Source organism: Fukomys damarensis, unplaced genomic scaffold (genome assembly GCF_012274545.1).
Source record: "Fukomys damarensis isolate Sample0158 unplaced genomic scaffold, DMR_v1.0_HiC HiC_scaffold_12, whole genome shotgun sequence".
NCBI classification, from domain to species: Eukaryota; Metazoa; Chordata; class Mammalia; order Rodentia; family Bathyergidae; genus Fukomys; species Fukomys damarensis.
The window spans coordinates 53,892,483-53,916,854 of NW_022900924.1; the positions used below are offsets into that span (position 1 = coordinate 53,892,483).

Sequence of the window (24,372 nt, forward strand, 5' to 3'; positions counted from 1 at the left end):
AAAAAAAAAAAAAAAAAAAAAAAAAAAAAATTCAAGTAATCAATTTTTGTGGGTGTTCCATGACCATTTCAGAGGAAAATGAATTCTCTAATATCAGGATGTATCTGACATAAAGCTCAATATATATTAGATACTAAGTCTTTTGTAACCTATTGGTGTCTATTTTCTCTGCTTATACTGCAAGTGGTATATATTAAAACATTGCATTTAAAATATATTTTCACGTGTCTTTGTATATTCTGCAGTTTTTGTCTTAAAATGTTGGTTTTAAGTCATTTGGTACATAGCTATCTGTATTTATTATACCATCAGTGAATTGTGGCTTTTAGCATTAAAAATGTTCTTTGTTGTGTTTAATGCTTTGACTTGAAATTTTACTCTGATATGAAAACTGAAACATCTTGCTGTTGTTTCTATTTGCCTAAAATATCTTGTAATTTCCTTTATTTTTAGTCTCACTTTTGTTTTGTATCATTCTGTTGTATGCTATGGTTCTTACCTGAGAGGTAAACTGAAAGTCTTTTTCTTATAAATGAACTAAGCCCATTTATATTTATTTATATGATTGATGTGTTTGGTCCTAATTTTACCATTTTATATTATACTAAATGTATTATGTTATACTTACTATATTTTTCTACATATATTTACCTTTGTTTTCTTTTATTAATAATTTCACTTGTATTGGTATTTAAGAAGATTTGTGATTTTGTCCTTGTATGTATGTCTTTTAAATGCCTGTGGTCTCATTTTTTAAATGAACCCTTTCCTATCTGGGTGGTCAGCTTTCTGTAATACCCTGTGACTGTCTGTCCTCTGTTGCCTTTGCAACACTTAATGAGCTTCTTCTTTTCTCTTCCCCATTTTTCTCTTTCCTTTAGCTTGCATTATTTCTATGTCTCATTCTTCCACCATACTTGGTCTTAGACCTGCCGTTATATTCAGTCAACCACTTTGCTGAACTTCCCTAAAGTTATCTCTTGATTGAATGAAGATCAACTACTAATTTTTTCAAAAAGGACTCATGGATTCCCTGACTTTGTGCATATTTATAAATGCTTTTCATTCTCTCAGTACTTGAAGGCCAGCTTGTCGGTGTATAAAATTCTTGATTCAGACTTTTTGTTCATGAATTTTTCTGGACTCCCATTCCATTTTTGCCATTATTTGTGTGTTCATTTTTCTCCCCTTTCCTACCTTTCTCCCTTACTCCCTCCTTTCTTTCTTTTTTCCTCCCCTCCCCCCCCCTTTCAGTCCAGGTAAATTACTAAATTACTTGATCTTTTTGCCTGAAGATGTTGAAAATTTTTACTTTATCTTCAAGACCTAACAGTTTTACTAGGATTTGTATCAGAGATGATCTTTTCGGATTGATTTTCTCAGGTGCCTAGGAGGTCCTTTCAGTTATATGTAGATTTAGGATTTTTTTTAATTTGTTTTTGAAAGTTTTCTTTAAACTATTTGTTTCTTTGTTTTATTTTTAGTTTTTTAAGTTTAGTTATATGTTGTTTTTATTTTTGTCTGTCTTCCATTTCAACCACTTCCTTTCTGAAATTTTTGATTTTTTATTTTCATTCTCTTGTTTTCTTAGTATTATTCATGGCTTCTTAGTAATTTTTTGTTCAAATATGTCATCCCTTGGGTATATTATAATGAGATCCCATGTCTCATAATTTTGTTGTTTCATATTTCAGTCTTCAGCTCTTAATTTCTTTGTTCCTTTTCTATATATTAAGAGTTCATTTCTGGTTTTAGTTTTCTCATTTCCCACTTCAGGTGTCCCCTCTGTTCAACCCCCATTTCCACCCCTACTTCCAAATGGTTTTTTGGAGATATGTAATTCTTCAGACAGACAGATCAGAGAGCTATACTGTAGAGTTTTTCCCTTGCTTAATAAATACTTCCTGGAATGATTTCTATTAAAGCTTTTACAGATCCGTCGTCTTTCTTAGAATAGTTTCCGGTTCATGGTGAAGCTGACTTCACGGCGTCTGCGCCACTCCCGCTGCGTCCCCAGGGTAGCTGTGTATTTTTTACAGCTGATGATTCTACTTTGTGCATCAGGGTCACCCGAAGCCCACAGTTCATGCCGGGCTTACTCCTGGTGGTGCACGTTCTCTAGTTTCGACAGATGTGTTTAGACACATCCCTCCGTTTGTACTGTAGTATCATACAGAACAATTTCACTGCCCCAAATTCCTCTGTGCTCCTCCAGTTCATCTCGCCCCAACTCCCAGCAGCCTCATTCTTTGCTGTCTTGGTAGTTTTCTTTTCCAGTGTATCTTGAAATTAGAGTTACATAGTATGTAGCCTTTTCTTGGTGCAAGAAAAGGTTATTGAAAAATAAGGATTTCCCTAGTTTTCTCAACAACAGTGGGAAACAAAGCAGCGTTCTCTATGCCAGTATAGTACATTTGGATGGCAACACCTCATTTGCAGAATCCTATGACTTAACCCCAGAAGTGCATGGTAGAAAACAGCTGGCCCAGGGTTTGCTTTGAGCACACAGAAGGTCATTAGCTTAACGATGTCGAGGTTGTGACAGTGACCAGAGTAGAATGGATGCAACCATCTCTTCTGACATCAACTCTTATGCTGTTGTCCTGTTATTACTTGGGCAGGTCAGGGAGCAAAACACACTGCCTTTTCAGATCGGCTTCTTTCATTTAATAATATGCATTGGAGTTTCTCCCATGTCTTTCCGGGGCTTGATAGCTCATTTCTTCTCAGTGCTGAATAGTTTTCCAGTGTCTGGATTTCCATAGTTTGTTTGTCTATTCACCTACTGAAAGACATCCTGACTGGTTCTGGCAACTTAATAAAGCTGCAGGTTTTTTGCGTGGGCATAAGTTTTCAGCACATTTGCGTAAATGCAAAGGAACATGCTGATGGTCACATGGTAAGAGTGTGTTTAGTTTTGTAAGAAACTTCTGAGCTGGCTGTACTAGGTTGCATTCTCACCAGCAACAAATGACAGCTCCTGTTGTTCCTCATCCTTACCAGCTTTCCTTGTCATCAGGGTCCAGAATGATGACAGTTCCAGAGTGGCATCTCTTTAGCATTTTAATTTTCAATTCCCAAATAACATATGATGTAGGACATCTTTTCATATGCTTATTTACCACCTGCATATCTTCTTTAGTGAGGTCCAAGTCTTTTGACAGTTTTTAAAATTGGATTGTTTATCTTCTTGCTGTTGAGTTTTAATAGTTCTTTGTATATTTTAGAATAAGATATGTCATTTGCAAATATTTTTTCCCCAGGCTGTGACGTGGCTTCTTGAAGCAAAAAGTGTTTACTTTGAGCTCCCCCATCCCTCTCTACTGTCGCTTTGTATAGACAAGGACTGCTTGTGTCTTGCATTTAGTGGATAGGATTGGTAGTGGGGGTAGTTTACAAGATTCCTAGTATAAAAATATGATCTTCTGTTCATGTACCTAAATACACTTTCTTTGTGAGTGTGAGTGTGTGTGTGTGTGTGTGTATGTGTGTGTGTTTTGTAGGATGCTGAGTTTCACCTACCACTTCTGTTTGCCTTTACTGTACAATCACCATTTTTCTTCTTCTTTCTTTTTCTCTCCCAGAAGCTTTGCCTTTCCAAGACCACCTCTGAGTCCTTCTCTACTCAGTGCCTTGAGGCTTCAGGACTATTTTTAGTATCTTTGCAATTCAGATAAATATCTTACTCCCAGTGGATGAGTTTTATCTGAATGGCCTCTTCTGACCTTTCCCAGCTCTCTAAGAAAGATGGCAGTGAGAGCCCAAGAGCCCAAGTAATAGTTCTGCTGAAAACTGGTATGTTGATTACTTGGCTTAAACTTCACTACATGTAACTGGAAGTTTGTAGCATTCTGCATTGCCTAATTATGCTCATAGGAATGAGATTGTTGTGGTCCTATTTGTTCTTTCTGTTAATTTGTATAGAGAGAATGTGTAAATGTGGGAAGTCACTACGGTGTTTTTTATAAACTTTTCATATCACCAATTTTAGAATCAGTATGTGTGTTCTTTTAAAAATTCATCGATGCATTTTTAGGTCCTGGGATCATATGTTTAATTTCTGAGAACTATTTCTTATTCTCCCGTTGCTCCCTTTTCGTAATAGGCTTTGTATTGTGGATACAACATCCTTTCCAGTGTTTCAGGTTACTAATTTTAAAATATATAAAAAGCTCCTTTCTGATTCTTTCATTATTTATTTCTAGTCAATTGTTCTGTTTCTTCACTTTAGTCTTTCTACTTTGGTTTTATTCATGTCAGAAGACCGTTGGTTTTCTTTTCATATTTGTGTATGAAAGGTTACATTTTAATGTCATTATTTTGCCTGGCTTTCCTCTGCAACTGGGTAGGTGTGTTTAACCAAAGTCCTTGCATTTAAATAGAAGAGATTAGAGCCAGAAACTGCAACAGTAAGGTTCTGTAGATTTCATGCAGGACTTCCTGGTGTGTGTGTGTGTGTGTGTGTGTGTGTGTGTGTGTGTGTGTTGCTTTGTTTCATTTTGTTTTGTTAAAGGGAGTCACTCTTTACCCAGGCAGGCCTCCAGCTTCTGGGCTATAGTGGTCCTCCCTTGTCGCTGAAACTACAGGTACAGCTCCAGTACCCAGCCTGCAGTTTTACTCATTGCCATAAAAGCATATCTCACTCATTTCCTCCTTGCTGAGACAAAATACCCGACACCCACACCTCACTTTTTAGAAGTTTCAGTCCTCTCCTGGTTGTCAGGTCCCAGGCAGAAGCAGGGTGGTGGAAGGGTCTGGCAGAGGAAAGCTGTGCACCTCATGGCCGCCAGGAAGCAGAGAGAAGCCCGTAAACAGGCATAACCTTCCCTGTCACACCTCCGTGACCGGCCTCTTCCAAACAGGCCTGGCCTCCTAACAGCAAGCCAGCTATTCCGCCCCCATGATCCAGTAACCTTTCAAAAGCCCCACCTTTGAGAGCATGAGGTTGAAGGGGGACATCCAGATAAAACCATTGCAGAGTATGTGCTCTGGTTGCAGAGTTTTCAGTCACCTTCATGTCTACAAGGACATGTCTTTGTTACCATTCTTCTGTGGGGTCTTGAGCTTCTGTAACTCTGCCCTGCCCACTGCTGAGCTTCTGCACTCATCCCAGGCTTCTGCAGTGCATCTTCTGTGGAAAGAAGTTCACAAGGCTGCAGATGGCAGCAAATGCCGCAGCCAGCTGCTGCCGGTTCCCAAGGAGGGGAGCAGCCAGCTGTTCCAAGTGTGGCTCACAGAATGATGCCCCTGCCAGCTTGTTAAAAGTGCAGAATCTGAGTCTCACCCCTCACTTCTTGCAGCAAAATTGGTGTAACTAATAGGACCCTCGGGTGACCACTGTGGACCCCAGAGTTAGAAGAATATCATTGTAAAGAGCTCTCACTAGTTCCTCTGCTCTTCCTGCTCTCTGTTCCCATCTACTTCAAGAGCAAGGCTGGTTGTCTTGGGTGCTAAGAAAGACTTCAAGAATTTTGTCTTCCATTTTCAAAGGTTATTAGCATTAGAAAGAGGAATCCAGTCGTATCTCCAGGATCTGATCCTATTTTAGTGATACTATCTATCTTCTGCTTCCCCCACAAAATCCCTTAGCATTTTTTCCCAAATATTTAATGTTGATCTTGAGAAATGAAGATCACTGAAAGTCTTGGCGGAGTGTTTGTGTGGAAGAAACAGGATCCAGAAGTCTATCTAGAAGCATTTTAAGGTAGCATTTTAAATACCTGTTTAACTTTAATCTCTGTGTCCTGTAGAAAAATCTGGAAATATATTTTAATTCCTATAAGTATTTATATATTTATTCACCCCCGGTAGATTTTATTGTTGTCACCGCTTTACAGATTAGTAAGTAACATGCCTACTTCTCTTTCCATTAAAAAGAAGATGATGGAACGGGGGATTTAAAGTGTGAAAGCTAAGCAGGAAGGGATACGAGGAAAGGGGCACCTCCGAGCAGCCCGGTGATGTTTAGAGCCGGTGGAGGCCCTGTTACAGGATGTGCCTGCTGGGGCTGGGTGGGCATCTGCGAGGACATGGAGAGAAATCCCTTCCCGGTTGAATGGCCAGACTAAGTCAAGACCGTGTCCCTTCCTCCCCCAAGCACCGTCTATTCTATGAATGAAAGTAGTCGATTCCTTAAGTTTCACTTTTGTATGACTCTAGGTTCTATATTCATAAATAACCCAAGAGATTGGATGAGGTTTTTTTTGTCTTTAACACTTTTTAAGAAATCATTTAAAATTTAAACATGTATAGAAATCTAAAGACCAGCAGAATAAACACCCAAATTTCTATCAGTCTCTGTCTCTCTCTCTCCCTCTCTCTCTCTCTCCCCACACTCCCTCCGGTCATTGTTTGAAGCAGGGTAACATCATCTTGTCATATTCAATGTATATTTCTAAGTGTGATTTTTTAAAAAACATGATATCTATTATCACGTTATGAAATATGCCTTAAGATAACCAAATAATTTAATCAGTTTTCAAAATTTTCCTATCATCGCTCATTCCTTTCACTTTGTTTTTGAATCAGGATCCAGAAAAAAAGTAGAGGAGTCAGGGTGTACGTTGCCATCGGTGGCTCTGTAGCTTCTCTCTGCTTCTCCTTCTAAAGAGCTTTGGAGGGCCCCGGACACATCCGAAAGACTTTGCCAACATTCTGTGCTCCAGGAACACATGAAATCCTTTCATTGGTTTAGGCAGGGAATGCCATTAACATCAGGGAGAAAGCGGCAGGCACAACCCCAAGTCTGTTCTAAGTGAAACAAGGACCTGAGCCCGCCCCCCAGAGAATGTGGGGAGAAACTGGGGTGAGGCATTGATGAACACAGCAGAAGGTAAGGTGGGATGAGGTTCACAGGAGGCACTAAGATTGGAAGATGCGCAAACCTGGGCTTCATGTGCTTTTCACAAGGCAGCATGACTTTTGCGACATGAATATTAGTCTCTGAGTCTAAAGACTGTTCAAACCTTGACTCTGCATTTAGGGTGTGACTTTGGGTGGATTTTTTTTTTTCTAAACATTTCTGAGGCGGGTTTCCTCATCTATAAAATGAAAATGTCATCACACATTTCCCCCAGTATTAGAGAGCTATTGAAGGCTTACTACAGGCCAACGACTTTTTGTGTACTGTCTCTTTTTTTTTTTTTTTTTTTGGTACCGGCGTTTGAACTCGGGTCCTTGCGCTTGCAAGGCAGCCCACCAAACCCCTGAGCTAAATCCCAGGCCCCTGCACTGTCTTTTAACCCCTGTGATATCACATAAAAAATAGTAATAGCACTTAAACAGTATGTCTGCACACACACACACGCATACACACACACAAACCCCTTATTTAATCTTCACATCAACCTTATTTTTTTAATTTAAAAAATTTTTATCAATATGTTTGTAGTACATAATAATTACATTCATTATGGTATTTTATTATTTCTGCTTTTACCTACAGAGGTTAAGTAACTTCCTCCACTTTAAGGGAAAAAAACACACACTATATATAAATGATAGAATTCAGAATTCAAATCTCATCAGTTGGTTTCAGAATGAGAGCTTTTAACCACTTCCCTGTTGGTGATAGTGTTCTGATTTTGCAGAGGAGGAAACTGCATTTGAGAAAGGTTAGGCAATCTCTCCGATGTCCCATTGACGTGAAGTAGCAGCATGAGGGGTTGAGTCAGACCCCAAAGCCCTCCTTCTGTCCCCTATATCACACCCACCCCCAAAGAAGATGAGGAAAGTGGTTTTACTTTCAGGACTTTGATTTCCAAAGATTTTGCAAGTTTGTTGCTAGGGTCCTGATGAAGATGGTGTCTTCTCACACATACCTCTAGAAGGGTTGTTTCCCCGCTGGCCTGTGGTGTTTCTGAACACCTCTAGGACTGACTCCTGGGAAAGAGTGTTAATAGCTCTGCGATGTCCACTCAGGGAGTGGAAAGGGTCAGATCTCAGCCCGGAGGTCCTCAAGTGTCCCCCTACCCACTTTGGGGACACCACATGCTCAGTGAACACCCACATCTTCCTTCATGCAGGGGCACATGTGCAGTGTTTCATGTATTTGTGGGCGAGAAACAGAGTCACGGAGAGAGTCTGGGAGACAAAGTGCTGTTTGGTCTGGGCTGTCAGACGGATGGGAGAGGGAGAGGGAGTTGGCACCTGTGTTGGGGAATCTGACCAGCACTCGCCTGTGCTGAGCAGGGCATCACACAGGAGCCGGGAGGGTGGTGAGGCCGGAGGGGCCAGGCCAAACCTAGGGTTCTCGCCTAATCTCTGACACTGACTCCCCTTCTTTGCAGTGTGGAGGCTGCCAGCATCGGGTTTGTTATTGTCATCGACAGACGAAGGGACAAGTGGAGCTCCATAAAGGCATCCCTGCTGCGAATAGCTGTATGTACTTTGTGCTAGCTAGTGTAGTTAAAATTTGAATGGTCTGCCCAACTATTACCTATCAAAGTTCTGGGGAGAGGCAACTATTCGATGTCAAGTTTGGAGGAGATCTTTGTAGCAGGTGCTGTTATGCCGCGTTCATGTCCCCTGTGCCACCTGAGGGCATCCTGCAGGCAACAGCTGAGCAGGGTCCAGGCTCCTTGCGTCTTTTACCTTATTGACTTCTGTGGCCACCAAAGAGGCAGGCAGGGAGGGAGGAGAGGTCAATGCCCAGGAGAAACCTGCACCCTTCTAGCAGTTGGTGCATAAACTCCTCGGCTTCCACACCCCTCAGTGGGGTAGTGCTGAGGTGTCAGACCTCAGCCCCTTGCTTCTAATATCCTGGCTCTCTCTGGCTCGTTACCCACCTCTCCACTCTCTCTGTTGTGCTGCTTGGAATGTTCTCCCCAGGAAACTATTCCCACCCAAGTTGTTGTCTGCATGTTTGCCTTGTGGACAACCTGACTTAATACAGTCCTCATTTCAGCATTGAAATAACTTTTTCACGTGTTAGAAAGAGAATGGCAAAATCAGACAAAGCACTGTCTCAGTGGGCTTCTTGGAGACACGCTTGCACTTGGCGTTACATTGTACAACCTCGGATGGGCTTCCCTTCCCTTATTAGTCGGCTTTCAGTCCCTGTGAGCTGCCTTCCAGGGAGTAGATGAGCTCCGTCTCTGTCAGGACCCAGACCTGGGAGCTCAGCCACATGTGAGACAGGGACAGGGACCCATATTCTTACCTAAGCGCAGGCTGTGGGGCAGAGAGGACAGGAGTGGTAGGGTGAGAACATGTGTGCAGGAGCTAGGGTGGGAGGGGGGCACTGGAAGCTGCACTGTGCCCCCTTCCAGAAGCAGCTCTGCACCCACACAGCTGCTCTTGGACTGCATTGGGGCTCATCAGATGTGCAGGCTGAGCTCCGCTGACTTACTGTGTCACAACACAACCAGCACATGGTTCTTCTCTTTAGGAGCCTGCAGTTTGAAGATGGGTTGCAGACATCCCTTTCTCTTGCTATGTGGATTCTGTCCCTTCAGTTTAGTTTGGGATATAGGACTCTTAGATAACCACACCCAACTCGTTGTAGTTGGATGTAGTGTAGTCCACAAGTTCAAGGCCCTCCTGGGCTACATAGTGAGACCAGGTCTCAAAACACAGGAAAGGAAAGGATAGGGGAAAGGGAGAAAGGGTGTTTTTGCTTATTGCTTTGGTTTTTAAGGAGGGGCTTGAGTTACCTGAACTGTGACGTCTCTTTTGCACTGAAATCTGTGAAATCTATTCTAATTCTTTGGCATTCATGGCATCCACCTGAACTTTTTCTCTTGTGATTTTGGGCAAGAGGAGAGCAAAGTAGGCCTTGGTAGCGGATGTGCCACCCTCTCTGTACCCTGACACCCCTCGTGATGCTTGCAGGTGGCATTTCCAGGAAACCTGCAGCTCATCCTCATCCTCCGTCCGTCTCACTTCCTCCAGAGGACGTTCGCGGACCTCGGCATCAAATACTATCGAGACGAATTCAAGATGAAGGTGCCGGTAAGCGCAACTCCGAGTCAGTCTCCGTCGGGCCAGGCTTCTGGAGAGCCGTCAGAGCTGGGGTCTGGGGGAGCCAGGCTGAGCAGTGGGCACGGAGGGGAGGCCTCTGGGCAGAGGTGCAGGAACGAGAGCGCACGCTTTGTGTGGGTCGTGGGAACCTTGTTTTGGCTGGGGTCCGTAATCATTGGGAAGAAGAAGCAAGGAAACATGGAGCAGGGCTTGGGGAGGAGGACAAAGCATGCGGATTGTATTCTGTGGCCACTGGGGACAGTGACCGCTCCCAGTTGGGGTGACCTGGTAAAGCGATCCTGGGTTTGCAGCAGTCTGAGGTGGCATCTCAGACGGTAGACAGAGAGTAAAGGCGGAAGATAAGATGTGCAGGTGAAAAAAATATGGCTCTAAAAGGTGAGCATGACATAAAAAACTGTGGGGCAAAAAAAAAAATCAGTATTGTCATTATAGATTTTTATTTTTTTGATGGTTTATAATTTATTATTGTCCTTAATTATTTGGGTGCACAAACTGTCCCAGAGCTGGCCAGTGGAGCCTTCAAGCCAGCTCTTGTATCCGTGCAATTTCTTAGTACTCCCTTGCTTTCTGGCCTAACATAATCTAGGCTCGCTTTGTCTGTACCCTGGCCCAGCCTTGTGATTCGCTGTTTTGCTCAGCTCCTCTGTCTCCTTTTGGTGTCATGTGGTTTTGGAGCCCACAGTCTGGCTGCAGGATATTCTCTCCCACCCAGCTGTCTTCGCTTTTAGGGCCTTTCAGGAGTGAGAAGGTGTAAATGTGTGCACAGGCTTGTGACGACATGCACATGGACTCTGCATGTGTCCCCGTGTCGGTGTGTGCATGTATGCACACACGAGCCAACGTGTCCGCTCTAGGAAGCACAAGTTCACACCTGATACCTTGAATTCCAGCCCACCTAGGGTATGCTTTTAAGTGGAGCTAGAAGCAAGGGGACAACAGTATACCCAGCTGGCACCACTTGAATAAAGAGAGTCCAGATGTGATGATCTGTGTCAGAGCCCCTCTGGGAAGACACAAGATGCACAAGAAAGTGTGAAAAGCGGTCGCCTCCTGGATATAGAATAGGAGGCCTTTGGGTAAGAATGGGGAGAATCCTTCTATTTAGGTACAGTCTTTTTCTGTGCGAGTTTATTACCATCTGCACATGTATCTGTTGAAAACAAACAAAAACCAATTTTAATTAAAATTGTCTTGAAAGAATATTTAACCTGTACTGATAAAGACTGGAACATTTCAGAAAGGATTTTTCTCACTTTTCTCCCTCTCTTTTCAGCCCTCTTGTCTTCCTTTCAGTTTCTTTTATGTGAGCAAATTTCTAAAAGTACTTTTTCCTTGTACTTTGGGTATTTACCAAACTCAGTATGAATTTCCCATTCTCTTTTAAAAATATTTGACTGAGTGTTTAAGGGAAATAGGAGCCATGAATTTCTTACTCCGTTTTCTTTGCCTGAGCAATAACTGATATTTGGAAAAATACAGTGACTTCTGAGGAGCCAGGCCCCTATTGTAACTCACAGGAGCTCTTCCCTGAGGAAGATTAGTCTGCTTCCTCCTGCCGCTCAGACTGTTTGGAGTGTGAGCTGGACACGTGGCTACATGTCATGCATGTTTCTCTGTTTGTCTGTGGAACATGCCTGTCTGAGCAGTCAGCCTGTACAGATGAGTACATGATTTACGCCCTGCTTTTCATGCGCCACACCTACCCCAGAAGGGACAGGGCATCTGCTTTAGCTACTTCTATTCTGGTAGTAGATATTGATTCTATAGCTATCCTACTTCTAATTTTAAATTTAAAATCAAATTTTCATTATTGAGGCCTTGCAAGCGCTTACAAGCACAAGGTCCTGAGTTCAATACCCAGTACCAAAAAAAAAAATCATTATTGATTGATTGTTTGGTTTTTTGAGACAGAGTCTCACTGTATAGTTCAGGCTGGCCTTGGACTCACTATGTAACCCAGGCAGGCAGGCATGGAACACACAGTGATCCTCCTGCCTCAGCTTCCTGAGTGCTGGGAGTACAGGTGTGTGCCACCACACAAGGCTAAAATCAATTTTTTAAAAATTCTCTGGGCCACCAACCCTGGCCACATGTAGCAGGGTGTTCTCTCTAAGGCAAGCTTACCCCACAGCTGCCTTTCACTGCACACAATGTTGCTCTTTTCCTGGTAGCTATGCAGGTCCATGGAATTCAGAGTCTGAGGTTACCAAGTTTAAGTTGAATTTCACAATACATTTTGTCTTTTAAATGACAGTTCCAGCTTTTAGTCTGCTTTCCTCTGTTTCAAAAACATGATTGTAGTAATAGCATTTTGTAGCCCTTCAGCTTCTTTATACCATCTCCCTGCTCACTTCTAGTTGGATCTTAATTCTGTTTCTGTAGGTTGAGGGGTGAGTTCATAGGAATTAGTGGGCCAGGGCTGCACTGGTAGTCAGGGACATAGCCTGTAATAACGTGACACCTTTATCGTGTCCCAGTGAGTACCTGGCGCCGGCCAGGCCCTTTGCTGTTCTGAGGCAGCCGTTCTCACTGTTGCCCCACAGCACCCCAACACGAAGTCTCCGGGGCAGGGTTGCAGAATCCTAGAGAGAGAAGGGGCACGGACATGGGGCTCCTGAAAACGCTGGGTTACAACAGAAAACAAGTGACTTGCCTGTAACTAGCAGAGCATATGCCCCCCAAGAAGAGCTTCAGACCCCTTGGATAGGAGCATCCGCGTGTGGATGCAGAAAAGGAACCTGTGGAACTGCGATGTAGGAACGTGCACACGGGACGTGGTGCCGCAGGAGGGCACGCGGAGCTGGGAGAGAAGGCTCTTGCTCTGTGGTCTCCAGTGTAAGCTCCTAAGGTCGGTAGGTGGGGCTGAGGGTTCCCACCTATAATCATTTACTGAGCGGGAGGAGGCGTGGGTTTGCTCAGGAGGTAGAAGCTGGAGCAGGCCAGAGCCAGCACCTTTGCTTAATGGGTTCCTGCAGGAAGGGTGGTGGGGCCCAAGGAGGAGTTTGGGATGGGCCCCAGGGCATGAGACATGGACCCGGTGTCAGGATCAGGATCAGTCCTCCGGCTTTGAGAGCGGGAGAATACCACCTGTGTGTGTGCACTCCAGGGAGGAGGGGCCGGCCTTGGCTGAGATGTGTGGCGTGTGGAGGGCAGGCATGGGCTCTGGCCACCACTGAGGCCCAATGGCAGAGCACCGGGAAGACAAAAAATAAGGAAATACAGTGTATGTAATTGATCCTGTGATGAAAGGATGCCAAGCAAATACAGAATCTGTGAAAACAACAACTGTCTTTTAAGGCCAGGTTTATGTGCTCAGTGACCTGTGAATTTGTTGAGCAGAATTATTTTGCTCTTTCTTTTTTCCTATGTAGAATTTTTAAACCCTTTTTTCAAACTCTTGATCCTAGTGCAGATTTTTTTTAAAAAGAAAAAAAATTCAAGTGAAACTCTTTGCCTTCATTTTTGAAATTCATTTTTTAATGTAATGCAATAAAATGTACTCTTTCTGGTGCATGGTTAGGCGTATGGACAAACGCATGTGTTTAATCACCACAGTCAAGACATGGAATGACTCCGTTACCCCCAAGTTTCCTCTGCCTCTTTGTAGTCATCTCCTCTCCCCATCTCTGTCCCCACCAGCCTTTGATCTGCTGTCCATCTCCGTGGGCTGGCATCTCCAGAGAGTTGTACAATTGGAATTAAATAGTAAGCAGCGTTTGCATCTGACTTCCTCACTGAGCACGTTGTTCGATGTGTCAATACTCCTTTCTGTGTACTCCTGAGTCTAACATTCCCTGGGCAAGGACATCTCAGTTTCTGGTTTTTAGCACTGAAGAACAAAGCTGCTATCAACTTTCACGTGCAGGGTTTTGCTGATGGTACAGTAGGTGTATGTTTAACTTTGTAAGAAATAGCCAGGCTCTTTTGCAGAGTGGCTGTACTGTTCTGCATTCCTACTAGCCGTGTGTAAGAATTCTAGCTCTTACTATCTCTTTACCTGGGCAAAACAAGGGTAAATTTAACAATTTTTAGCCATCCTATTCAGGTGCACGGTGGCATATCACTACAGTCTTCATTTGTGGTTTCCTGATGACTAATGGAACCAACCTCCTTTCGTGGGTTTATTTTCCATCTGTACATCCCCCCTGGTGACGTTTTGGTTCAAATGTTTGCTATTATTAAATGTATTGCTTTCTTATTGCTGAGCTTTGAGACTTTTTATATATTCCACATAAAAATCATTGTCAGATAGGCAACCTGCAGGTATCTCCTCTCAGGTGGGGATAATATCTTTACTCTCCTAAACAGTGGCTTTTGTGGAGTAAATGTTCTAAATGTGGATGAAGCCCAGTTGATCAACTCTCCTTTATGGGTTTGTGTTTGGTGTGCTGCTTTAGAACTCTGCCTAGCCCAAGAATTTGCCCAAGGTTTTCCTGACTCATTCACCACTTCTCTGCTCACACAACTCCTCCGATACCTAATATGTGGTTTCTCCTCACCACACAATTCTCCAGCTCTCCCGACCCCAACAGAGGGATTCCATTGCTATCTGTCCCATAGCACTGCTGCCACTTTAAATGCCAGCCTCAAGTCAGGGCCTCTTGTGCTTCTCATCAACAAGCTGTAACTTGGAAGTTCCCACAACCCCTTTCTTGGGTTCAATCATTGACCAGAATGGCTCACAGAGCTCAAGCAAGCACTTATATTTACCAGCTTATTATAAACGATACACTTCTGGAAGAGACAGGGGAAAGAGATGCATAGATCCGGGTATGGGCAAAGGGGCTTGGAAGTTCCAGACACTCTACTCTCCCTGCACCCTAATGTTTCCACCGCCTAGAAGCTCTGTAAAGCTCCTTGCCAAGTTTTTATAAGAGCTCAGTCTCCAGTGTAAGCTCCTAAATTTGCTAGGTGGGGCTGAGATTTCCAACCTGTAATCATTTTACTCTTTCCGGTGACCAGCCCCATCCCAAGGCCGTTAGGATCTTATCCTAGGTCACTCTATGAATGTAAACTCAAATATGACCCAAACAGGCCCAGAATGAAAATACTCTTATCACTCAGGAAATTCCAAGGGCTTTTAGGGGCTCCGTACCAAGAACCTGGGACAAAGACCAAATGTTTTTCTTATCATACTTGCCAATTTCCTCCTAAACTTTATATTTTTACATTTAAATCTGTGATCCATTTTTGAGTTAATCTTTATATAAAATGTAGAGTATGGGTTGAGGTTCCATTTTCTACATGTGGATGTCCAGTGTTCCAGCACCATTTGTTGCACATGGAATTATTTCTCCACTAAATTAATTGCCTTTGCACCTTTGTCAAGAGTCCGATTAGCATTTTCCAGGGTTCAGGGGTGGCAGGGGGTAGAAGGGTGCCGCCATAAAGGTGGCACAAGGGAGGTCTCTGGTGATGGGACGGTTCTGCGTCCGGACCGTGCCGGGGGTCACAGGCATCTATCCACACCTGTGAGACAGTGTAGTGCTCTACACACGTTTCACCCATTACACTGTTGCTTAGACGAGATTCTATAATTATACAGGTGTAGGCAGCGGGGCAGGAGAAGCTTAGTAAAAGTACATGGGACTTCTCTGAACTATCTTTGCAACTTGCTGTGAATACTTCAAAATAAAAAGTTAAAAACCAGTTGACCATATCTGTGTGAGTCTATTTCAGGATTCCATTTTGTTCCATTGATCTCGGTCTTTTGCCTTTGTTGTGCTCTTGCTTATTTACAATAGCTAATAAGTCTTGAAACCAGGTAGTGTGAGTCATCTTTTTCAAAACTGCATTTTTTGCATTTGGGTATGAATTTTAGAACCAGCTTGTCAGTTTCCACAAAAGGTCTGTTGGGAGTTTGATTGGGGATGCTGTGAATCTACAGCTCAGTATTCAAAGTTGAGCCTGCTGATATCTTTCTTTTATCTTCACTTTGCAATTTTAGCTTTTGCTTTTGGCTTTTAATGTAAAATTCCTCTTGACTTTCAGCAGCTTAAGATGAGAAGGCAGCATCCTAGTGCGTGTGAGGAAGCCCTCCCTCCCACTTAGATGGAGGGAATCAGGCAGTCTGGCCGGATCGGTTTCTGACAGTGCTGGCTGGGGGTCAAAGTGGCTTCTGTCCAACAGGAAGTCCTACGTAACTGTGTATCTTTTTAGATTCCTGGTGTTGCCATAGCAATGCAGACGACATTTTTAACTTCATAACTTCTTGCTATTTGTCCTATAATGTCTAACTTTTAAACACTGAAACCTTCTTGAAACTCCCATAAGTGATTTATTTGCTTTTTGTTTGTTTGTTTATTTGGTGGCAGGGATCGAACTCAGGACCCTGTGCTTGCGAGGCAGGTGCGGCAACACTGAGCTGCATCCCTGGCCCCTCCCATAAGTGATTTAAAACTTTAGGAGGAAGAAGCATAGGTAGTAGATTCAGGGTTTGTTTGTTTGTTTTGTTTTGTTTCTTTCTTACATTATAAATTTTTTAAATATTCAAACTTTTCAGAAGTGAAGGAGAAAGCCATGGGCCCCATCCAGACTAACGTAGGAATAGGTAGTAATTAGATTCCACTAAACCTAGCTTCCTCACAGGCGTGGCCCATCACACCTCTGACTTTGTTTCCCAGTACCTGGTATTTCTTAGCAGTTCAATACCTATTCAATGAGTAAATTTTTTTTTTTCTGTAATTTTGTTTCACCTGGAGTATTTGGCCCTAGTTTATCTTTTTCATTCCAGGGTAGATTTACCACTTGACTAATACTCTTTACCAGCGATGGAGAACCTTTAGAGCTTTCAACGATACAAACAGCCTGCTGACTTATGTGTTCTGGGTTTGCCACCGCTGCTACTTGTTAATGTAGAAAGTCCACATTCTTTTATGCCTGAACAAGAATCAATGTTTATAATAATCGATAAAAATTTTTAAAAATTTATATATATAAGGTTGCTAGTAAAAGGCACGGGGGCTGTGCTTCAGAGATAGGAGTAAGGAGTCCTAGTCCCTGGTAGGAGTAAGCAGAAGGTGTGATAGATACCCAGAGGTCCCCGGTCAGACAGCGTAGATCATGCCCAGGTCCGGCCTGCCATAGAGGAGCAGGAGGGGCCAGTCTGGAATATGTTAGCTTCTTCTAGATGCGTGAGTGTTTGTTCATCAGTGGAATTGTTAGTTTATGAAAACCCCCTCACTATTACCCCCTCATCTCCTCCATGCAAGACCGACTAGGGACCCTTCCTCACCGTTCAGAGGGCTGTAACTGTCCCATGGCTCTTTCAATCCATGCTCTGCAGGTTCCTGTCTTCTAACTTATTTTATTTATTTATTTATTATTGGTACCGGGGATTGAACTCCAGTTCTTGGGCTTACGAGGCAGGCAGCGGAACCACTGAGCTAAATCCCCGGCCCTCCAACTTTATTTTGATATTCATCAAACCGCACTTTGTTGGGATTCTCAGTCCAGACTTCTCAGCCTCAGCACAGCCCTTGATTTTGATGATTGAAAAGTATACCTTAGCTTGGGAACTTTGGACAAAGTCACCTAAAGCAAGTCCTGTCTCCTAAGTAGCCTAAAACTGAACATCCTGATCCAAGTCATCATTTTGTCAGAGGTTATATGACATTTTGGTATTCCTTGTCTGAAAGGGGAAAAATGGAAAGAGACACTGAAATAGTTCCCGGCTGTATATAGATCATCTTTGCTTACAAATGTCTGACAAGGCAAAGCTGAAATATTGTTTAATAAGAGAGCTAGATAAGCTATTTAATGGTCTATGTATGAGGAATATATATATATATATATCCCCCCCTTACAGATCATCATGTTAAACTCTGTTTCTGACCTCCATGGCTACATTGACAAAAGCCAGCTGACTCAGGAGCTAGGGGGAACTTTGGAATATCGCCACAGCCAGTGGCTGAATCATCGCACTGTGAGTATCACCTTGTGTGTATTCCACTGCCTCTCCTGGGTTTTCAGAAGCCAAGGGAGCTAAAAGTCCTCAGCTGAAAGGTCGCTGCTCAAGACTGCCTGGTACTAGGAAAGCTGCAATTTCTCAGCCGTGGAGTGGGGAAGGAGTATGGTGTGAGGGAAAAGCCTGAGGTTTCCCCTGCTAACTGCCTAAGCTCCCTGCAGCTTCTGATCTGGGGGTTTTGAGAGCCTTCACTTAGGGTATACTTGGGGAGTTTTTGAAAACACCATACTCTGCTATATAGACCTCAGGGAAATTACTTGAACTGGAATGGATCTCGGACATTTGCAATTCATAAAACTCCCCAGGTAATTCCTGTATACAGTGGACAGGAAGTCAGAATTAGCTGCATTTAAATACCATCCCCCTTACTCTGGTGGAAAGTGAGTTACTAAACCCCTCTGAGCACAGTTCCTCCTGTGTTAAGCGGGACTAACACACTGGCTCTCTGTTGGGAGTTAGTTTGTCCCCACAGCACATTTGACGATGTCTATAGCTAGTTTTTGTAGTCATAACTTGAAAAGAGGTCATTTTAGGCTTCTAGTGAGTAGGGGCCAGGGATCCTGCTAATAAACATCTTGCATAAAATGGCCTCCACAACAAAAAGTTATCCAGCCCAAAATGAGAATAAGGCCAATGTTGAGAAACCTTGAACTAACAAAAGCTACCTGAATGTCTGATGTGGAAAGTGATACAGGCCCTGATATACAAAGTAAGAAAAAAAATATATAGTGGAAGCCAGGTGTGATGGTGCACACCTGTAATCCCAGCACTTGGGAGGCAGGAGGATCGCTGTGAGTTCAAGACCAGCCTGGGATACATAGTGAGTTTCAGGTCAGTCTCAACTACATAGTGAGACCCTGTCTCAAAAATAAAAACAAAACAAAACAAAAAAATATAGTGGCTGCCTAAATATGTTTTAAAATTTATTACAGTAAAAGACACATTGCCATTAATCTCCCTCAAAGCCTCTCCCTCACTTCAGACTCTTTTATCCTGTCACTCTCCTCACTGTCTTAAGCAGCTCTCAAAGTGCTCTTTCCTGAGTGTCTTTAGTTGTGCTGTCATGAATCAATTCAAAGTGTTTCTCTTTCATGGTCATTTTGACTTTGGGAAGAGCCGAAAGTCTTGCAGTGCCAGATCCAGTGAAAAAGGTGATGAAGATACACCGTTATGTTTTTACTTGGCAGAAATTGACATAAACGTTTCATCAAACAACCGAGTAAATTTTTAAATAAAAAATTTATAACAGTAAAACACACATTGCCATGAAATCCCCTCAGAAAACTCCCCCTTGCTTCAAACATGTTTATCTCATTGTTCTTGGCAATGTATCTTTTACTGTAGTAACTTTTTTTTAATCATTCTTGGTATGGTATGTTACTTTTGCCCACTTATTTGTATTAGTGGTTGTTATGCTAATCTAGAAGGTTCAGGAACATTGAGGGAAAAGTGAAAATAAAACTTGCTGCTCTGGGTTGTCTATTATTGTGCCTCCCAACCCCAAGTTAAGTATGCTAGGATCCAATGTGATAGTATTCAGAAGAAGGGCTTTGGGGTGACTAAGTCATGAGTAAGTACCCTCCTGAGAGGGTGTAAGAGGTTCAAGAGCATGGCTTTGGGCTCCTGCCCATGAGGAGGCAGAGAAAGTGCCATCTTGTGAGGAACAGGCGCCAGACTCCAAGCCAGCTGCACCTTGACCTTGAACTTCCAACCTTCAAAAAAAGGTGACTCCAGGCTGGGGATTTGGCTCAGTGGTTCTACCGCTTGCCTCGTAAGTGCAAGGGCCTGAGTTTGACCCTTGTTACCAAAAAAAAAGGTCACTCCAAGATAATATCAGTGGAGTGCGAGCTTTTTTCTTTGTTTGTTTTTTAAGAGAGAGTCTTGCTATGTAGTTCAGACTGGCCTTGAACTCACTATGTAGCCCAGGATGGCCTTGAACTCCCAGAGATCCTCCTACCTGAGTCTCCCAACAGCTAGGATTAGAGGGGAGCACCACCATGCCTAGCATTGGGAATGGTCAAGTTTTTATGACCACACAAGTCTAAGTAAATCTAATCATGAAAGTTGTGTGAGAAAGCTCATGAAGAATGCTGTCAGTGACATGAATGAGTGACCGTGGGGCCAGTCTCCCAGACTGAATTTCATTAGGCCACCTGCACCCTGAAGGGCTCCCAGGCCTTAGTGTTTCACTTCCTAGACATTTGGAACATTAAATACTCAAAAAGAAGTTACTGTCTTGCCATCCTTGTTGGGCTGGCTAGCTTTCCCCATAGCTGTGATTTCTCTACCTGTCATTTGTTTTTAATGTTGTTCACATTTTCAAATTACCTCGAATCTTTGAGCCAAGACAACTTACAGCAAATACATTTTAAAGATGTATGCTTTGACATCAAAGATCCAAATAGTTCTTTAAGAACTTAGCGAGTTGGAGAAGGCTAAGTTCATGAAGACTGGCTATTTAGGGATGTCTAGAGCAACCACGTACCCACTTCCTGCCCTGCTAGACCTAGTTTGTAGCCATGGTTTTGTGTTTGTGGAGGTGTTGAAATACATGCTAAAATGCAATGAGTACTGAAAGACAAACATTATTCTTTATATACCTCGTACATGCTTTATGCATACTTTTCTATATACACATATAACTGAAAATAGAGTAGAAATACATATAAATATTGTTTTATATCTTGTGATTAAAATATAGAGATCCATTCTGTGTGTGTGTGTGTGTGTGTGTGCGCGCGCGCGTGTGCGCGCATGCACGTTTTCTGGATGTCACACCTTTGAATGACAGAGTCAGAAAATTAGACCTCAGAAGACACTAAAGATTGTTTATTTGAATCAATTTATTTTACAGACAAGGCAACTGACCTTCAGATAAAAAGGAGACTTATCCAAGGTCAGATGGCCAACCAGTCTTTTTAATTATCCTATCAAGATCAGGTCCTCTGTGCTATTCTCATGGAGTAACATGGAATCAAATTAAGTTGTGAATAGGTAACCTCCACGGAACACTGGCTCTATTCTGTTCCAGGCATTGCCCCTGACACTCTGGGTTACTGTTTTTATTACCAAACTTTTAAGATACTCCACTGGCCCCAAGGTCCCTTTTGCTGTGCTTTTTTGAACCTCAAAAAAACCTCACATGACTGGGAATGTTGCTCACTTGCCAAGCATATATGAGGCCCTTCAGTCCCCAGCCCTGAAAGAAAAAGAAACCCAAACCCTGCAGAACAGAAGCATTACCCCTTCTTTTCCAATGAGGACTCTAGGGCTCAGTGGCCTTACCAGGCTTACCCAAGGTTGTACCATTAGGTGAGTCAGGAGCTGGACTCTAATTCACATCTTCAACTCTCAGAGCTAAGCTTTTCTGTGGATCTAGTTTTAAATCAGACTTTGCTAAATACAGTTTTGACTACTAAGAACTGGCAAAATGTCGTGCTTTTGAGCACAGCCAAGGAGCCAGGTCACCTGGCTTCCAACCCATTTCAACCATTTTTTTATATGACTTTAGGGAAATCACTTCGCCTCAGCATGCCTTAGTTCCCTCATCTGTAGAGTCTAGGGTGATGAGGACAATACCTAACCAAGCTGCACTAAAAGGGGCCATGCATATAAAGCAAAATACATCATAACCTTACTTGTTCATATTATTCTCCTGGTGAGGTTTTTCCTTTTATGTTATTCACCACAGGTCATTAGTGATAAATTATAAGTGTGCCATATACAGACACTGGATTGTGTGCACATAATAACTTTGACATACTTGAAAAGTTTTCACAAAAGTATTTGTCTGGAAGCCCTGTAACGTTGAAGGTTGTAGCTGCCCAAGCAGCTGTGCTAATAGGGAGATTCTCCTGTGACAATGCTTCAAGGATACCAGTGGCTGAAGTAGAGAAGACTTTGGTAGAAGGAGGTGGGCAGTGTTCTCGAATCTTCCTCATGCCAGCCCCCCACTCTGACCTCTGATGTAGTCCTGCCCCCCGCCCCATCCGATTGGGCATTCTTTATGATGTGGGTTTGGGTTTTCAGAAATATTCTCTGATAACATAGAAAAAGAGGTTGGTTTTTCTCAAATGAAAGTTCAATGGGCCTCTGCTTTTTCCGTGCACCCATTCCACAGCTGTGTGTGGGTTCTCCGGGTGTGAAAGGCACAGTACTGGACCCTGGGTGTGGAGGTGAATGTGACGTGGTTTACCCTTGGGGGAAGAATTGTTCCAGGGGCGGAGAGCACTGGGTGTGGGAGTACAGTCTGGCAAGCGGATGATTCATGGGACTCAAAACTGCAGCTAACTCCTCAGGCCCACACCACTTTCTCTAGCATAGGCCATGGGTTTCCCTAAGCAGTCTGCTAAAGGGTCACCGCCTCACCTGGAGTGTTTCCTGAGAAGCCGCCGATTGGTTAGCACATATTTATTTAATAGTAGTACAGAGATCCAATTGGAAAGAACAGAGAACACAAATTTTATAAGTCGGAGACATGAAGAAGTCCCCAAACCACATCTGGTAATGGTTTAAGGGAGTCATCTCCCTCAAAGGTCACAAGTGACCTAATCACCACATTCATCTTTTCCTCCAACTGTCATATCCTCTCCGGCACTTGACAGGCTTCTCACAGGCAGCGGGCACAGGCACAGGTGTGTGAGGGGAAGAAGCAGAGAGAGGAGAGAGTAGGGGGTAAAGAGAAAGTCAGGTTTGTTAGAAAGAAGTGGGGATGATTCTGCCCTTTGCAGCCTTGCACCTCACATAAGATTCTGAGTCAGACTTTGCCTTAGGTGCTCTTGAGGGAAATGATCAAAGCCCCATCCTTGAAACAGGGTGGCCTTGGTTGGATCCTGTCTCTTTTACTGCCCAAGGAATTTGGTGTTGGGCAACTCACAGCCTGTTGGTGCTCCTGTTCCCTCCTCTATAAAAGGAGTTAAAATATCTCCCCCTCTGTATTATTGAAATAATACACAAATATATAAAAGAAGGGACAATGTGTGGCCCATAACTGGTACCCCAGAAATGGTAGCTGGCTCTGTATCCTTCCTTTGAGAGCATAGTAGTGCATGTTAATTGCTCTGCCTTGTTAAAATCGTCTGACCTTCCAGGCCATAGAAAATTTTGCCTTGACATTGAAGACCACTGCGCAGATGCTGCAGATGTTTGGGGCCTGCCTGGCCGCAACAGAGCTGCCCAAAGGCGTGCTGTCCTCCGAAGATCTTCTTATGTCCCACACCCAGCAGCAGGACAAGGTGCAGGTGAGTGGTCAGAGGCTTCCGAATGTCAACTCCTGGAGAGGGCCAGGAGCAGAATTCCTCTTCCTTCGCTTTCAGTCACACAGCAGCTGCTGGCTTCCCGAGACCTTACGGATAGGCAGTAGGTGAAGAGAAGAGTCTCTGGAGGCCGGTGAATGTGAGACCTGGAGAAGCACACCAGGAAGGCAAACTCTGTGACCGCCCAGGGCAGAGCAAGAGAGCACGCAGTGAAATCGCAGGGAGCAGCGGGTGGAAGGGGGTGACTCAAAGTGTGAGCTTTCCAGGGGTTGTCATGAAGTCTGGTGACAGGCCAGTAAACTGACTTTCTCAGGGACGTGACTTTTCACGTGGGAAGTCATTTGAGCAGAAAGACTGCTGTACAGAAGTTGTTCTGAGTTGGTTGAAAGGCGTACCACCCCTTAGGTGACTCACGAGAGAGCACAGTGTAACTTGTAGAGAAGGGAGTTTCAGCAGGGTTCATGGAGCACACAGTAAGGGAGGTCGTCCTGGGGCTCCTAACTGCATGGGTGCCATCATCTTTCTGCCCTGAGAAGCATGACCAGACTGAATTCCATGTTTCCCCGAAGGCCTGTTTCAATATGGCAGCAAACGGACGGTGGTAGCATTGTCCTGGCTGCCTCAAATTTGCCAAAAACTGAAATCTTTATCTGTGACCCAAAATTTACAAAATGCTTTACCAAATGATTAATTTACTCACTTATTCAACATGTATTGCATACTCACCACTACATGCCAGGAAACTCCCGGAAGAGTGCAGCCTTGAGAACCACAGAGTCTGTCTGGTCAGGGAAGTCTCAGAGGCTAGAGGATATGGCAAATGAATTCTTCCACGTGCAAGGGAACCATGCTAAATTCCATCTTTCATGGGGCTGTGGTCCAAAAAGAGCTCCAAATGTTCTCCCAAGATTATTCACAAGATCGAGGCTCACACTGTGAAATCCCAACAACATCCTGGAAGTATCCCCAGCACAGGCCTCTGGGAAGCTTGGTCATTTTCTATTTTTAGCACACTGGCCCAGGTCACCTCCCCTAATTCCTTCGAGGCCCAGGCTGCAGAAAGCTGGGTTTGACCTCCAGGGGTGTGCGGAGCAGCCAGAGAGCCAGGCAGTCATGCTGGGCAGGACACGGAGCTCAGCACCAGAGGGAAGGCTGTAAAGCGGAGCTGGT

At 43.7% G+C, this 24,372-nt stretch overlaps 1 protein-coding gene across 6 annotated transcripts in view; it reads left to right on the forward strand.

Moving 5' to 3' along the window:
• Mcf2l2 (MCF.2 cell line derived transforming sequence-like 2) overlaps window positions 1-24,372 on the forward strand; it is a 246,785-nt gene that overhangs the window by 54,337 nt on the left and 168,076 nt on the right. For all 6 annotated transcript variants that reach the window (XR_780283.3, XM_010624297.2, XM_010624299.1 and 3 more), the window contains 4 exons: window positions 8,289-8,379; window positions 9,832-9,951; window positions 17,789-17,905; window positions 23,038-23,187. Coding sequence is in view for 5 of the 6 variants with exons in the window: in XM_010624297.2 (XP_010622599.1) it covers window positions 8,289-8,379; window positions 9,832-9,951; window positions 17,789-17,905; window positions 23,038-23,187 (478 nt within the window). In the remaining variant the exon portion in view is untranslated. The remainder of the gene's footprint in view (window positions 1-8,288; window positions 8,380-9,831; window positions 9,952-17,788; window positions 17,906-23,037; window positions 23,188-24,372) is intronic.